Here is a 15005-nt window from a genome sequence, read left to right as displayed (position 1 = left end):
GAGTTCAGATGCTACAGTTTGGCTTGTGTGTGTGTGTGTGTGTGTGTGTGTGTGTGTGTGTGTGTGTGTGTGTGTGTGTGTGTGTGTGTGTGTGTGTGTGTACGTGCGTCCATGCGTGTCTCACCTGGCCACCTTGGTACCATTTCTCAGAACCTGCATGTCCACATTACAGCTCCCATTGGCATGAGCTATGACGTTGATCTCACTGAACTCAGCCTGCAAGGCAGAGAAACAGACAGGTACATCTGAAGAAGTGAACGTAGACACTCCAACAATAGAGTCATAGATACATATTCAGTTTCTAGGTAGAGAAGTCTGAGACAAGTGCCAAAAGTAAATCGACGCAGTTTGCCTAACGAGGCTTACCTGTTCGACTTTGATGTCATAATCCCCATGCACTTTCTTCCCTCTGAAGAGTTTGGCCCTAGGCAACAGAGAAATGAATTGATTATCCTTTCGATGACATTACGAGATAACACTGTGACTCATTGCGGTTGTGTTTCTCTGCGGGTGCCTTCCATCAATTTACAATCACGTACGGCTCCAGTCAATATTGAATTTGATACACTTCATTGACTTTAATATGCATCAATATACATTTTATGGCGCGAACACATGCATCTAAATGATTTAATTACACACCACACCATTACCCAAACATTCTGTCTTTGTGGCACATGTCCCCTCAGATAAATGTGACTTAGAGAACTGTTGATAGTGATAAAGTGATAAAGTCAAGGTGGTGATATATTCACACCAGGGCCATACTAGCGAACATTTGAAAAACTACGTTTTGACTTTTTCTTAGTCTCAAAATGCGCATCAGCCAATTGAAATCATTGACGTAGTTGCACGCGATAAAGCGCTACAAGTTAGCTGTTCCCATTACGTAACCTGGCACATTTAGCCCTATGCTTACCTGAGCTTGTGGCGGTGATTATTTCCTGTAACAAATTCTGAATCAGCCTATCAAAAACATACACTTTATATCCAACGACCAATGTAATTTCTTAAAATACTGTAGGTCAATTTGACCACCAGAGGGATATTTTAAACCTCCTAATTCAAGTTTTAATTTTGTTCCACATGGAACAAATAGTAGAGTGCCAATATTCCATGATGCATCCTTGACTAGGCTACTAGCTACTAACGTCAGACAAAATTCCAAAAGGCAAAATCGCACATTTTGGAAGATAAAGGTCTTTACAACATTTAAGTTTATATTTTTTCCCCGTTAAAGCACATGGATGGGTGTGAAACGGATTAGCAAAAATGTTGGATTTTGTATCAATTTATGCCATTGTTTATCAGATCTCTGATAAACTGATGCAGAATTTGTTACAGGAAATAATCACCACCACCTGCTCAGTATAGCATAGGGCTAAATGTACCAGATTATATAATGGGAACAGCTTTCACGTGCGACTACGTCACAGATTTTAATTGGCCGATGCAAATTTTTCTAATGTTGGCAAGTATGGCCCCACCCTGATCATGTTCATTTTTTTGTTCTGGTTTATATCCCTGTTATATGACATTTTAGTAGGCTACCCTGTTGCAGCAATTGCTGCCATCTGTTGGATCTTTACTGCCCTCTTGAAACAAGATACATTTCACAATTGATGAAATGATCTGGTTCAATAGCTATGGTTTCTGTCCAAGATAAAATCCTTTGTGGGGACTAAAGTATTTGTTTGGTGGATCTTAGTCTACTGAGAGTCAGTTTAGCATCGAGCTACGTCTGTACAGACACTGCCACTCATTCCCTGTCGATAGACCAGCTGGGCACTATTGAACCCACACACACTGCAGTCGTTGAATATACTCACGGACAAAGAAGGGAGAAAAATATCTTAACCTTCCTCGGAAATGGTGCTGTACAGTTCAATGGCCAAAGTAATCAAAAGGTGCTGCGTACCTGTATTTACAATAGGGCCATACAAGGTTTTAATGGCCGGCCTTACTTAACTTTCTATTGAAATTACACATAAATAACAGTGATCACTGAAGTCTACTAGCAGAAGAAAAATACTATCTGAGCAATTATCATACACATAAAGACGTTTTATTGTCACATACACCAGATAGGTGCAGTGAAATGTGTTGTTTTACAGGGTCGGCCAAAGTAGTACAGCACCCCTGGAGCAAATAAGGGTTAAGTACAGTACCTTGATCAAGAACACATGTTTCACCTCATTGGCCCGAATACTCGCACCAGAAACCTTTCGGTTACTGGCCCAATGCTCCAGGCTACCTGCCACCCTCTGCTTGTTTACTTCACGTTGGTACTGTATGTCAAACACACCCTAATGAGGAACAGCTGAATAATTCATAGGCTGATCTAATTTGAGTCTGGGATTTATCTGTGGCTGTGGAGGAAAACAAGCATCTGAATATGAATCACGGCAGCACAGTCACAGTGTAATGAAAACCTGTAGATACTCTGTGTTATGATAAATGGCCTCTGTGAATGGATATATGCAGGGCTGCCAAAGACATGACTCAGAGACAGAATCACAGTGACAATGCATTCAATTTTGGGGATGGTTTAAGGCAGGGCTGCCAAACCCTCTTCCTGGAGATCTACTGTCCTGCAGGTTTTCAGTCCAACCCTAATTTAGCATATCCGATTCAGCTAGTTAACGGCTTGTTCAGCCGCTAATTAGTAGAATCAGGTGTGTTAAATTGGGGTTGGACTGAAAACCCACAGGACGGATGGCAGATCTCCAGGAAGAGGGTTTGGCAGCCCAGGTTTAAGGGATGGTTCAGTATCACAACCGTCTCCCTGATTCAGTTCCTACTTCAACATATATTTCTTGTGGAGGATGTACTGAATATATTTGTAGAACAGAGGCTGTTCAGACACAAACTCACGAGTAACCTTCCCTGAGACCTGAATACTTTCCATTAGCTCCCCGAGCTCATGCCTTGGCTTTGCTCAGCGAGTTAACAGTCTTGTGGCTCCCTGGACGCCCAGATCGAATGACGTAGGTCTATGCATTGAGGCAGAGATGATTAAACCTACAATCAACTGCTTGATCTTTGCTTTTTTGCTCTGTACCCTGACCATTGCACATGCTAATAACACCTTCCTGCACTGAATGAAGTAGCCTACATGCCACTTGTCCAGGACCATATGGTGTCATCATCAATAATTAACTGACCGTCTATAACAGAATTCAGGCGCCAGACATTTCAAAGCGATCCATGTAGAATTGCTGGTAAATTACCCATGCACTGAACAACAGATGCTGTGTACTGTAGATGGAGCCATTTTTATGTTATTTATGAATCAGAGCGGTTCTCAAAGTGATGAGCCCAATTTGAGATCTGGATAGAGGTGGCTGGTATTGTGATGAAGGCTGAGGTTTGTCTTCTAAGAGCGGGCAGTCTAATGTAGCTACTGATGAGTAAGAGCCACTCCAGTCAGATGACTACAGCTGTCACGTTCCTGACCTGTTTTCTGTTATTTTTGTATGTGTTTAGTTGGTCAGGGCGTGAGTTGGGGTGGGCATTCTATGTTTTGTGTTTCTATGTTTAGGTCATTTGTAATTAGCCTTATATGGTTCTCAATCAGGGACAGGTGTTTGACGTTTCCTCTGATTGAGAACCATATAAAGGTAGGCTGTTCACACTGTTTGTTGGTGGGTGGTTGTCTTCCGTGTCTGTGTATGTTGCACCACACGGGACTGTTTCGGTTTGTTCGTTCGTTTGATGTAGTCTGTTCCTGTTCGTGAGTTCTTCGTGTATTTATGTAAGTTCCATGTTCAGGTCTGTCTACGTCGTTTTGTTATTTTGTAGTTTGTTGAAGTGTTTTCGTTTTTCGTTTTTACTTTAATAAACTTCATTATGTCAAATTATCACGCTGCGCTTTGGTCCAATCCCTACTCCTCCTCTTCGTCTGAAGAGGAGGAGGACAGCCGTTACAACAGCTCAAATGATGCATCATTACTGTGAGAGCTTTTATCTAGCTAAGGCTAGCTTTTTCAAACAGAAATGTGCTTCCTGTTGCACTAATTCCAAAAAGTTTAGGACACTGTAAAGTCCATGGAGAATAAGAGCACCTCCTCCCAGCTGTCCACTGCACTGGGGATAGGAAACACTGTCACCACCGATAAATCGACGATAATCGACAATTTCAAGAAGCATTTTTCCACGGCTGGCCATGCTTTACACTTGGCTACCCCTACCCCGGCCAACATCTCAGCAGTCATGGGTGCACCTCAGCTACGCTCAAAGTCCTAAACGATATCATAACCGCCATCGATAAAAGACAGTACTGTGCAACAGTCTTCATCGACCTGGCCAAGGCTTTCGACTCTGTCAATCACCACGTTCTCATCGGCAGACTCAATTGCCTTGGCTTCTCAAATGACTGCCTTCGCCTGGTTCACCAACTACTTCTCAGATAGAGTTCAGTGTGTCAAATCGGAGGGCCTGTTGTCCGGACCTCTGCCAGTCTCTATGGGGGTGCCACAGGGTTAAATTCTCGGGCAGACTCTTTTCTCTGTATATATCAATGATGTTGCTCTTGCTACTGGTGATTCTCTGATACACCTCTACGCAGACGACACCATTCTGTAATCATCTGGCCCTTGTTTGGACACTGTGCTAACAAACCTCCAAACGAGTTTCAACGTCATACAACACTCCTTCCGTACACTCCTTCCATGGCCTCCAACTGCTTTTAAATGCTAGTAAACCTAAGTGCTTGCTCTTCAACCGATTTCTGCCGCACCCTCCAACCCGACTAGCATCACTACTCTGGACGGTTCTGACCTAGAATATGTGGACAACTACAAACATTAAGCATCTCCAATCGAAAATTAAATCTAGAATCGGCATCCTATTTCGCAACAAAGCCTCCTACACTCATGCCGCCAAACATACCGTTGTAAAACTGACTATCCTACCGATCCTTATCTCAGCTCACTGGTCACCATAGCAACACCCACCCGTAGCACACGCTCCAGCAGGTATATTGCACTGGTCATCCCCAAAGCCAACACTTAATTTGGCCACTTTTCCTTCCAGTTCTCTGCTGTCAATGACTGGAACGAATTGCAAAAATCTCTGAAGCTGGAGTCTTATATCTCCCTCTCTAACTTTAAGCATCAGCTGTCTGAGCAGCTTACCGATCACTGTACCTTGTACACAGCCAATCTGTAAATAGCACACCCGACTACCTCATCCCCATATTATTACTTACCCTCTTGCTCTTTTGCACCCCAGTACTTGCACATCATCATCTGCATATCTATCACTCCAGGATTAATGCTAAATTGTAATTATTTTCGCCTATTTATTGCCTACCTCCCTACTCTTCTACATTTGCACACACTGTACATATATCTTTCTATTATTATTTTATTTTGTGTTACTGACTGTACGTTTGTTTATACGTAACTCTGTGTTGTTGTTTTTGTCGCACTGCTTTGCTTTATCTTGGCCAGATCGCAGTTGTAAATGAGAACTTGTTCTCAACTGGCCTACGCTAAATAAAGGTGAAATAAAATAAAATAAAAATCGAGGCCATCCATTAAATAATCCTATGAAGGTATAATTACAATCCACACTTTAAATATTAAGGGCCATATTATGTGAAGAAACATTTGTAAGGAAAGACCCAATGGTGCATATCAATGTCCTGTAATTATAACTCTCGTATTCAAATGATCTATACCCAAGTCTAAGATAGAAATGGGAGCAAAAAGACAATATGAAGAGTGAGTGAACGAGTCAGTGTTTGGGTCAATCAAATTGTATACATGAAAATATGTTCCAAATATGTTCCACATTTCAGACGTTCTAAAATGGCCTCTAAAAATGGATGTTTGTGTGAGAGTAAGATGAGTCAGAGATGATCTTGACAGGTTGCGGTACGATGGGAGCAAGTATTACCTTATTACAAATGTTTCATCAACATTCGCTTCCATCCATTGTGTGAACAAGACCAAACAAATAGTCAAACTCTTTTAGTTTGTTTGATCAGTGATTTACAATTAACCGTTGATTGGTTGATTTAGATGTCAAACAAAGAGAAACTAAATTATGATCATGTCTTTATCTTCCTTCACCAATATCCTAGTCAGTACATGTCTCCACTGCGACACTGAAGTGATTGAGTGATGGCTCTCTGCCTCGCTACACTCTTAGAAAAAATAGTTAAAAAACGGTTCTTCGGCTGTTCCTATAAGAGAACCCTTTTTGGTTTGTTAGGTTCTAATTTTCAGAGTAAAAACTCGACGGACACTATGAAAAGCTTAACCAAGTTTATTCTTCCCAGAGGATCAATACAGCTGCATTAGACAAAACACTTTTCACACAGGCACTGATATTTAACCCTTCCTCCTAGGCTGTCCCTTCCTACACATCTGTACAAACATTGTATTTTTACTGCTAGGCAGGACAAGAAGTGATACGGGCCATAAACTTGTATTTCTCCCTTAACATGACCTGACCTCGACCCCCTTCATCACTACTCCATGGCTCTCCCCCCTTATCAATCCCTGCCGGGGCACCAGTTAGTTGAGGTAATTGAGGTAATATGTACATGTAGGTAGAGTTACTAAAGTGATTATGTGTAGCAGTGTGATGTTGTTCCCCTAGATTACGCACCAAATTGCACACAAGGACCAATTCAAATAGGCCAGGTCAAGAGGGGATGTTAATAATCTGATAATAATAATAATAATTCAGTGTATTTTTTTATTTAATTACAGCTGCATAGCTAATGTTTTTATTTGGTGTACAAACACTTTTTCATACCAATATTGTACATACAAGTGATTGTAAAAGTTTTGTATATTTTGGTTTGGCCCATCGCGGGTTATCTGTATTCCCATACCACTTTATCGTTCTCTTTTGCCTGACCCTCGGCTAGCAAGGTATGTTGTCCTTGGCTCCGAAACTGTTTAATATAAAACCGTCATAAGGTTATACAATGTACTGTTTTGCAACCATACGTTTGTTATAGTGTGGACAGTGTAGGAATTTATGTTAACAAGTTTCACAGAGCTCACTGACTGGGGTATCTGTTGTAACTTCTGAGTACTTGTGACAGTGGTTGAGTGAGTGTCCATGTGCTCGCGCAGGTGCCGGAGAGCTGTGACTGCACCAAGGGTAACGTGTGTGTTGTCTCTTCGTGTGCAGGGCAAATAAAAAGATTTCAACGAGCAGACCATCAGTTGTGGCAGCGTCCTAATTAAAAACACACAACGCAGAATGAACCACGCTACAAACTGGTGCCGCGACCTGCCGACTGGTTAGCTCAAGCTGACCACCGGAGCTGTGCATGTGGAGGAGATGCGCGATCCGCGCATGCGCACTTGTTGATGGTTTGCTATAAGTGAATGTATACTGTAAATAGTGAAGGTGAATGTAGCATATTCACTAGATAATTGTATTGGTGTTTATTTGCATGTTTTGAGGGAATTTGTTTATTGCATTTTTTTTTTGTATTTGTATGCAGTAAATTACATTGTAGTTTAGTTCTCTATTGAGCCATGGAAGACTCTCAAGTCCATAAGATGAGTTATGCTGGGGATTTTGGTGTGGTTAGTGTGGGTAGAGGGAGGGGTGTCCATGCATTTACACCATTTGTACAGTCAGCTCCTGGGAGTAGAGTGTTTGCTAGTCCTGAGTTTACAAGCACTGGGAGGGGTAGGCTGTTTACTCCACCTGACCAGGGTATCCCACCTCTGTCTCTTGATGTACCATCGTCCCCAGTCCTCAGTAATAATGGGACACCGAGTCAGCTTAGTGACCTTATAAAGCAGATTGGTTCAGAGATAGGAGAATCTATCAGGGCGAGTTTACTGCAGCCTGGGGCTTCAAGTCTTTCTCCTGCCCATTCCCCTGACCAATCCCAGCAGTTTCCCCTGCCTGAACAATGTGGGTCAACTTTTATTGATGCGTCCAAGCTGAATCTGGTTGTGAAGTCAGAGGTTAGTGCTCCACCTTTCTTCAGGGGTGATGGCTCAGATGAGTACTCTGTCCTGGAGTGGGAGGAGCTAATGGGAGTCTACCTAGAGAAGAGGGGTTACACTGGGTCTGAGAATGTTGGGGAGGTGATGTCTAGGCTCATGGGGAGGGCACGGGATGTGACCAAAGTCTGGATGCGTAACAACCCTGTTGTCACAGATGTTAAGGCAGTGTTCAGTGTTCTCATGCAACACTTTGGGGATACTGTCTACTCAGGTATGCCATTAGCTGATTTCTATTCAATGAAACCATATGCTAATGAGGGTCCACTAGATTTCTGGATTAGGCTTAACAAAGCTGCAGACGCAGCTGAACAGTATCTTGTAGGTGAGGGTAGAACTTTGCCCAATCAGCGCTCAGAGTTGGCAGTCATGTTTGTACGCAACTGTCCTGATAAAGAGTTGGCCCAAGTGTTCAAATGCAAACCCCTTCGTGACTGGACAGCCAGTGAGGTACAGGATCGTTTGGATGAACTGTTAAGGGAGCGTAAAGCATGTAGAATACAACTTTCACAGCAGGTGGCTGCTGTCTTCGACTCCCCCCAGGAGGAAGTGGATCCTGAGAGCAGACCTAATGTGTCATCTTTTTCTCGATGTGGCCGTGAACCAGAACAGGCCCAATCTGTATCTGAGGGTGGGACATTAGAGAAAGTTTTGAGTATGCTAGAGAAGGCTCTTGTCAGCAATACTCAGTCTGTGAACAGAGGGCCCCGTAAACAGTTCCCCAAACGTGAGCGTGAGTGCGCTGTCTGTGGAAGCACTAATCACTGGACCAAAGCTCACTGTCAGATGCACCAGCTGTGTTTCAAGTGCTTCTCTCCTGGCCACATGAGCTTTGACTGTAGTGAGACTGGGAAGCGAAAGAGCCCTGAATGTGGACAGACTGGCAGGTCTGGAAAACTAGAAAGCCTCCATTCTGAGGAAGGCAATGTGGGGCAGACTAATTTTTCCTCTACTGATGATGATGATATCCAATCTGTTTATTCTTATTTTTGTGAGTCAGTACCCAAGAACAACACAGTAATTTTTCAGAACACAATGAGAATTTCTCAGAATGACAGTTTGTTTTACACCACCGTGCTAGTACAGGATAAAGTTGAGCTGAAGGGGATGTTAGATAGTGGGTCCATGGCTACTACTCTGCGCGCAGATATTGTACCTCGGTTGAGGGAGGCAGGAGTGGTAGAGGGGAACTTTCTAGCTCCTTCAGACATCATACTGGTGGGTTGTGGTGGGACGCAAACTAGCCCAGTGGGCATGTGTGACTTGAAACTACAGCTTTATGGCTTCAGTTATGTAGTCCCAGTGCTGATTGTAGATGGGCAGGTTGATGAACTCATTGTTGGCACTAACGTGTTGAAGTCTCTGATTAGACAGTTCAAATCAAATGACAGCTACTGGCGGGTGGTGGGTACGCCAGGTCCCTCTGGCCAGTGTGAGGACAGCCAGTTCCTGCGTCTCCTATCAAATCTGGAGAGATGGAGAGGAGACTCCATCCCAGATAAAGTGGGCACCATTAAGTTGAAGAGGGCAGTAACGCTCCAACCCATGAGTGAGCATCTGGTGTGGGGCCGCTTATCCCCAAAGACAAAACTCTCTGTGGGCAGTACTGTTGTTGTCGAGCCCAGCACGTCTCGTTGTGTGAATCGACACATACTAGTAGGGAGAGTAGTTACGCCTCTGTGGGGGGATGGATGGCTCCCTGTGAAGATTGTGAATCCAACAACTTCGCCAGTTACCCTGAGACGAAATGCTAAAGTGGCAGATGTGTACCCTTGTATTGCATTGGAGGATTTTGAGGATGTCAAGCAGCAAGCTGCTTACCAGAACGTGGCAAAAGTACAATGTGACAGCTCACATGGCAGTCTTACAGCTAAGAGTTCAGTTGGTGGCAGTGTAGTTAATGACAACAGTACACTGAGCAATCTTGGACTTCAAGGCCTGTCTGTTGAGGAGTGTCCAGTTTCACAGTTCTGGAAAGACAAACTTGTCGGTTTAATTGAGAAGTATGACACGGTGTTCTCTAGACATAGCCTGGATTGTGGAGAGGCAAAAGAGTTCTGCCATCGCATACGGCTGACTGATGACCGCCCATTTCGATTACCTTATCGTAGGCTTTCTCCAGCTGATTACCAAAAACTCAGGGAAACACTGGATGATATGGAGGAAAAGGAAATCGTCAGAAAATCCAGCAGCGAGTATGCCTCACCATTGGTGCTGGTATGGAAAAAGAATGGGGACTTGCGTCTATGTACTGCCTTTAGGTGGTTAAACGCCCGCACAGTGAAGGATGCTCATCCCCTGCCTCATCAGGCTGATGTACTGGCGGCGCTGGGAGGTAATGCCTTCTTCAGCACAATGGACTTGACATCTGGGTACTACAATGTGCCACTGCATGAAGAGGATAAGAAATACACTGCCTTTTCCTCTCCTTTAGGTCTGCACGAGTACAATCGTTTGCCTCAGGGCCTTTGCAACAGCCCAGCTACCTTTATGAGAATGATGCTGACCATCTTTGGGGACCAAAACTTTCTGAGTCTCCTTTGCTATTTGGATGATCTGATGGTTTTTGCTAAGACGGAGGAAGAGAGTCTGCAGAGACTTGAGATGGTTTTCCAGCGGTTGCAGGAGCACAATCTTAAACTGTCCCCGTCTAAGTGCAAGTTTTTGAGGAGGTCTGTTAAGTTTTTGGGCCACATCATTTCTCAGGAGGGCGTAGCCACTGATCCTGCTAAGGTTCAAACCATTTTGAATGTGACTGAGAGTGAGATGATGGAAGCTGATGGTGTCACTCCGTCTCCTAGCAAAATCCGTTCTTTCCTTGGTATGGTAGTATACTATCAACACTACATTGAGAATTGTTCCATGGTTGCTAGGCCATTGTTTCAGCTGACTACAGGTCAGAAGAAGCCTAGGAGAGGCAAGGGCAGAAAGAGGCCTGGTCCCTCTCGCAGGCTCACTGCTGCAGACTGGACTGCCGAATGTCAACTCGCTTTTGAAGCTTTGAAAGCAGCACTAGTTGACCAGGCACTGCTGGCTCATCCAGACTTTTCTCAGCCATTTTTGCTTTCTGTTGATGCATCTACTAGTGGTTTGGGAGCTGTACTATCCCAAGTGCAAGATGGGAAGGCCATAGCCAGGCCAATAGCTTTTGCTAGTAAATCTCTTAATCATGCACAATCCAAGTATCCTGCTCACCGGCTGGAATTTCTAGCCATGAAATGGGCCATTCATGATAAGTTCAGCCATTGGCTGCGAGGGCATAAGTTTACGGTGTGGACCGACAACAATCCACTCAAATATATTCTTACAAAGCCGAGACTTGATGCATGTGAGCAGAGATGGGTTGCAAAGTTGGCACCTTTTGATTTTGATATCCAGTACATACCAGGGCCCAAGAATGTCGTTGCTGATGCTTTGAGCAGAGAGCCATTTGTCCGCTCCAAAGTTCTGCACCGACTGACAAGAATTCCATATGATGTCCTGCTGGAGGAAGCCAGAGGTCTTCGACTGGATGATGTACAAGACATGTTCCGTCTCTCCTGTGAGCAACCCGAGGCTGGCTGTGGAACGTCTATGGCTCCTGGGAGTGAGTTGAGTAGAGCTGGAGACGATGTCAGTGGGTTGGTTTCCTGTGAAGAGGTGTCTGCTGTCCTCCAGGCCCATCGCCGTTGGGATGATGGTGCCACAGTGAGGGCCGTTTCACATGTGCAGCACCTTGAGAAGTTGATGTCCATGGGTCAGAGCCCTTTACCTGTCCTTACACACAAGGAGCTGTATGATAACCAGTCACTGGATCCTATCATCAGCAGAGTCATGTTCTTTGTAGATAGAGGCCGGCGCCCATCTAGGAGAGAGCGAGTCTTTGAAGCTAAAGAAACAGTTTATACTCTAAGACAGTGGGGGAAACTCACCACGCGGTTAGGGATTCTGTATCGTGTCTCAAAACACCCAGTGAGTAAGAAGAAAATATTCCAGTATGTTGTACCTGTGTCTTTGAGAGGCCTTGTGTTGAAGGGAGTTCATGATGATGCTGGTCATCAGGGTCAGCAGCGCACATTGTGGCTCACGAGACAGCGGTTTTACTGGGAATCTATGGAGAAGGATGTCAAGGAATACGTGGCCCACTGTAAGAGATGTGTGTTGAGTAAAGCACCTGAGCCTGAAGCAAGAGCTCCACTTGTCTCCATTGTGACAACGGCACCTTTAGAACTTGTGTGTATTGATTTCTGGACTGCCGAAGATTCAAACAACAAGTCTATTGATGTGTTAGTAGTGACTGATCACTTTACTAAGCTGGCCTGTGCGTATCCATGTCCAAACCAGTCTGCTAGGACTGTTGCTCGTGTTCTCTGGAATAATTTCTTCTGCATTTATGGGTTCGCTGATTGCATCCATTCTGACAGGGGTGCTAACTTTGAGAGTTTACTTATTGCAGAATTACTTCAGTTATCTGGTGTTGAAAAGTCCCACACCACACCTTATCATCCCATGGGTAACGGTCAAGCAGAACGTCTGAATCGCACACTGGGTGGGATGATTAGAGCTCTGCCAGCTAGGTCTAAGGCTAAATGGCCTCAGATGTTGAACACATTGACATTCTCCTATAACTGCACTGTTCATGAGACTACTGGGTTTCCACCCTTCTTCTTGATGTTCGGACGCACCCCTAGGTTGCCGGTAGATGTTATGTTTGAAAGTGTGCTGTTGGATGGGGACACAGTAGATGTGGATAAGTATGTCCAGTCTCTGGGTGAGGATCTGAGAGAGGCCATGACATTGGCCCAGCAGCATGCCAGTAAGCAACAAAAGAGACAAGCCGAGGTCTACAACAGACGGTCTAAGGGTCACTCGGTGCAGAAGGGAGATAGAGTTCTACTTGCTAACAAGGGGGAGAGGGGCAAGAAGAAACTGGCTGATCGCTGGGAGAGTGTGGTGTACATAGTGGTTGCAAAGAACAGCTCACTGAACACATATCGTATCCAACACCCTACCACTGGACGCATCAAAACTGTGCATAGGAACCTGATTATGCCAGTCAACTTTCTGCCTTTACCTTCGTGGGAGGAACCTGAGGGTCACGGATCTCTATCGAGTGGTGACGTGATCTCTGAGATGTCTGCAAAGTCCAGCCAAATGGATGGGAGTGACGCCAGGACTGTCCACTGGGTAGCAGGCCTTCCTGAGTCTTCTGGGAGGATACTCCAAGAGGATGGTGAAGTCCCGGCTGATGGAAGTGAGGTGGAACAACCGTATGAAGTCCCCTTAAGTGAGGTGTGCTCAGCAGAAGTGGACCAGAGAGATATCCCCGAAGCCTACAAGAGTTCTGATTGCGAAACTCCATTCAGTGTGGATGATGTTACCTTGGTTGAAGATGCTTCGTCAGTGTGGTCTGTGACAATCTACCAGGATTCTGATCAGTCGTCTGACACTACTAGTGTTGAGTCGGTAACTGAAAGTGTGCTGGCTCCGGAGATGCGGATCTGTAGTACTCCCCATCCTGAGGTTAGACCTCTGAGCAGGGTTAGTGCTGTCTGTGACATTCCTGCTAGGTTTGTGGGTGAGGGTGTTCGGACTAGACTAGGTAGACTTATTAAGCCAGTGGATAGGCTAATCCAAACTATGTCTACACAGGAAATGAAACAGTTCTTGGTTTCTCAGTGACGGTAGGATATTGCCTACCTTTTCTTTTGTAGGAATGTAGGAATCTAAGCATGTCTTAGAATGATTTGTGGGTTTGTCTAATATATTTGACAATTCATGTAACTTTGTGTGTAGTCCATCGGCATAAAATGTATATGGCATTTTTCGTATACGGTTGAATAAGGGATTAGCTACCCCTTATTTTTCCTAATCCTTCGCGGGATAGCTTTTCAGCTGATCGACCATTTGTGGGTCTAGAATTAAGGGACTACACTGGGTTACTCTGTCGCCCTGTGGGTGTGAATTTTTTTTCTTTCTTTGCTTTGTTACCTTTGAGGTAATGTGTTTTGTTTTGGGCCTATAATCTAGTGTAAAACAGTGGGGGTGAATGTAGCAGTGTGATGTTGTTCCCCTAGATTACGCACCAAATTGCACACAAGGACCAATTCAAATAGGCCAGGTCAAGAGGGGATGTTAATAATCTGATAATAATAATAATAATTCAGTGTATTTTTTTATTTAATTACAGCTGCATAGCTAATGTTTTTATTTGGTGTACAAACACTTTTTCATACCAATATTGTACATACAAGTGATTGTAAAAGTTTTGTATATTTTGGTTTGGCCCATCGCGGGTTATCTGTATTCCCATACCACTTTATCGTTCTCTTTTGCCTGACCCTCGGCTAGCAAGGTATGTTGTCCTTGGCTCCGAAACTGTTTAATATAAAACCGTCATAAGGTTATACAATGTACTGTTTTGCAACCATACGTTTGTTATAGTGTGGACAGTGTAGGAATTTATGTTAACAAGTTTCACAGAGCTCACTGACTGGGGTATCTGTTGTAACTTCTGAGTACTTGTGACAGTGGTTGAGTGAGTGTCCATGTGCTCGCGCAGGTGCCGGAGAGCTGTGACTGCACCAAGGGTAACGTGTGTGTTGTCTCTTCGTGTGCAGGTATGTCTTTTATTTTGTCCGAATTATGTTCTGTATAGTTTTACTTGTATATGCTGTTGTGCAGCGAGTGTGTGCACGCAGCACCTGTTAATTCCTTTTGGCGCTCTTTTGCCTGACCCTCGGCTAGCAAGGTGCCGGAGAGCTGTGACTGCACCAAGGGTAACGTGTGTGTTGTCTCTTCGTGTGCAGGGCAAATAAAAAGATTTCAACGAGCAGACCATCAGTTGTGGCAGCGTCCTAATTAAAAACACACAACGCAGAATGAACCACGCTACATATGCATAGATAATAACAGAGTTAAGCAGCAGTGTAAAATGGGGGGGGGGGGGGGGGGGGGGGGGGGGGGGGGGGCAAAGCAAACAGTCTGGGTAGCCATTTGATTAGATGTGCAGGAGTCTTATGTATGATCTCTGTAATTGCA

General features: G+C 44.4%; 1 protein-coding gene across 1 annotated transcript in view; it reads right to left on the bottom strand.

Moving 5' to 3' along the window:
* The window catches only part of syn2a (synapsin IIa), a 40594-nt gene that overhangs the window by 6722 nt on the left and 18867 nt on the right, over nucleotides 1–15005 (bottom strand). The window contains exons 2-3 of the mRNA XM_039008602.1: nucleotides 367–424; nucleotides 125–216 (exon numbers count right to left, since the gene is read on the bottom strand). Of these exons, the coding sequence (XP_038864530.1) occupies nucleotides 125–216; nucleotides 367–424 (150 nt within the window). The remainder of the gene's footprint in view (nucleotides 1–124; nucleotides 217–366; nucleotides 425–15005) is intronic.

The sequence above is a fragment of the Salvelinus namaycush genome, chromosome 14, assembly GCF_016432855.1.
Source record: "Salvelinus namaycush isolate Seneca chromosome 14, SaNama_1.0, whole genome shotgun sequence".
Lineage (NCBI taxonomy): Eukaryota > Metazoa > Chordata > Actinopteri > Salmoniformes > Salmonidae > Salvelinus > Salvelinus namaycush.
The sequence above is the reverse complement of the archived record's forward strand: the minus strand, read 5'-3'. Positions and strand labels throughout refer to the sequence as shown.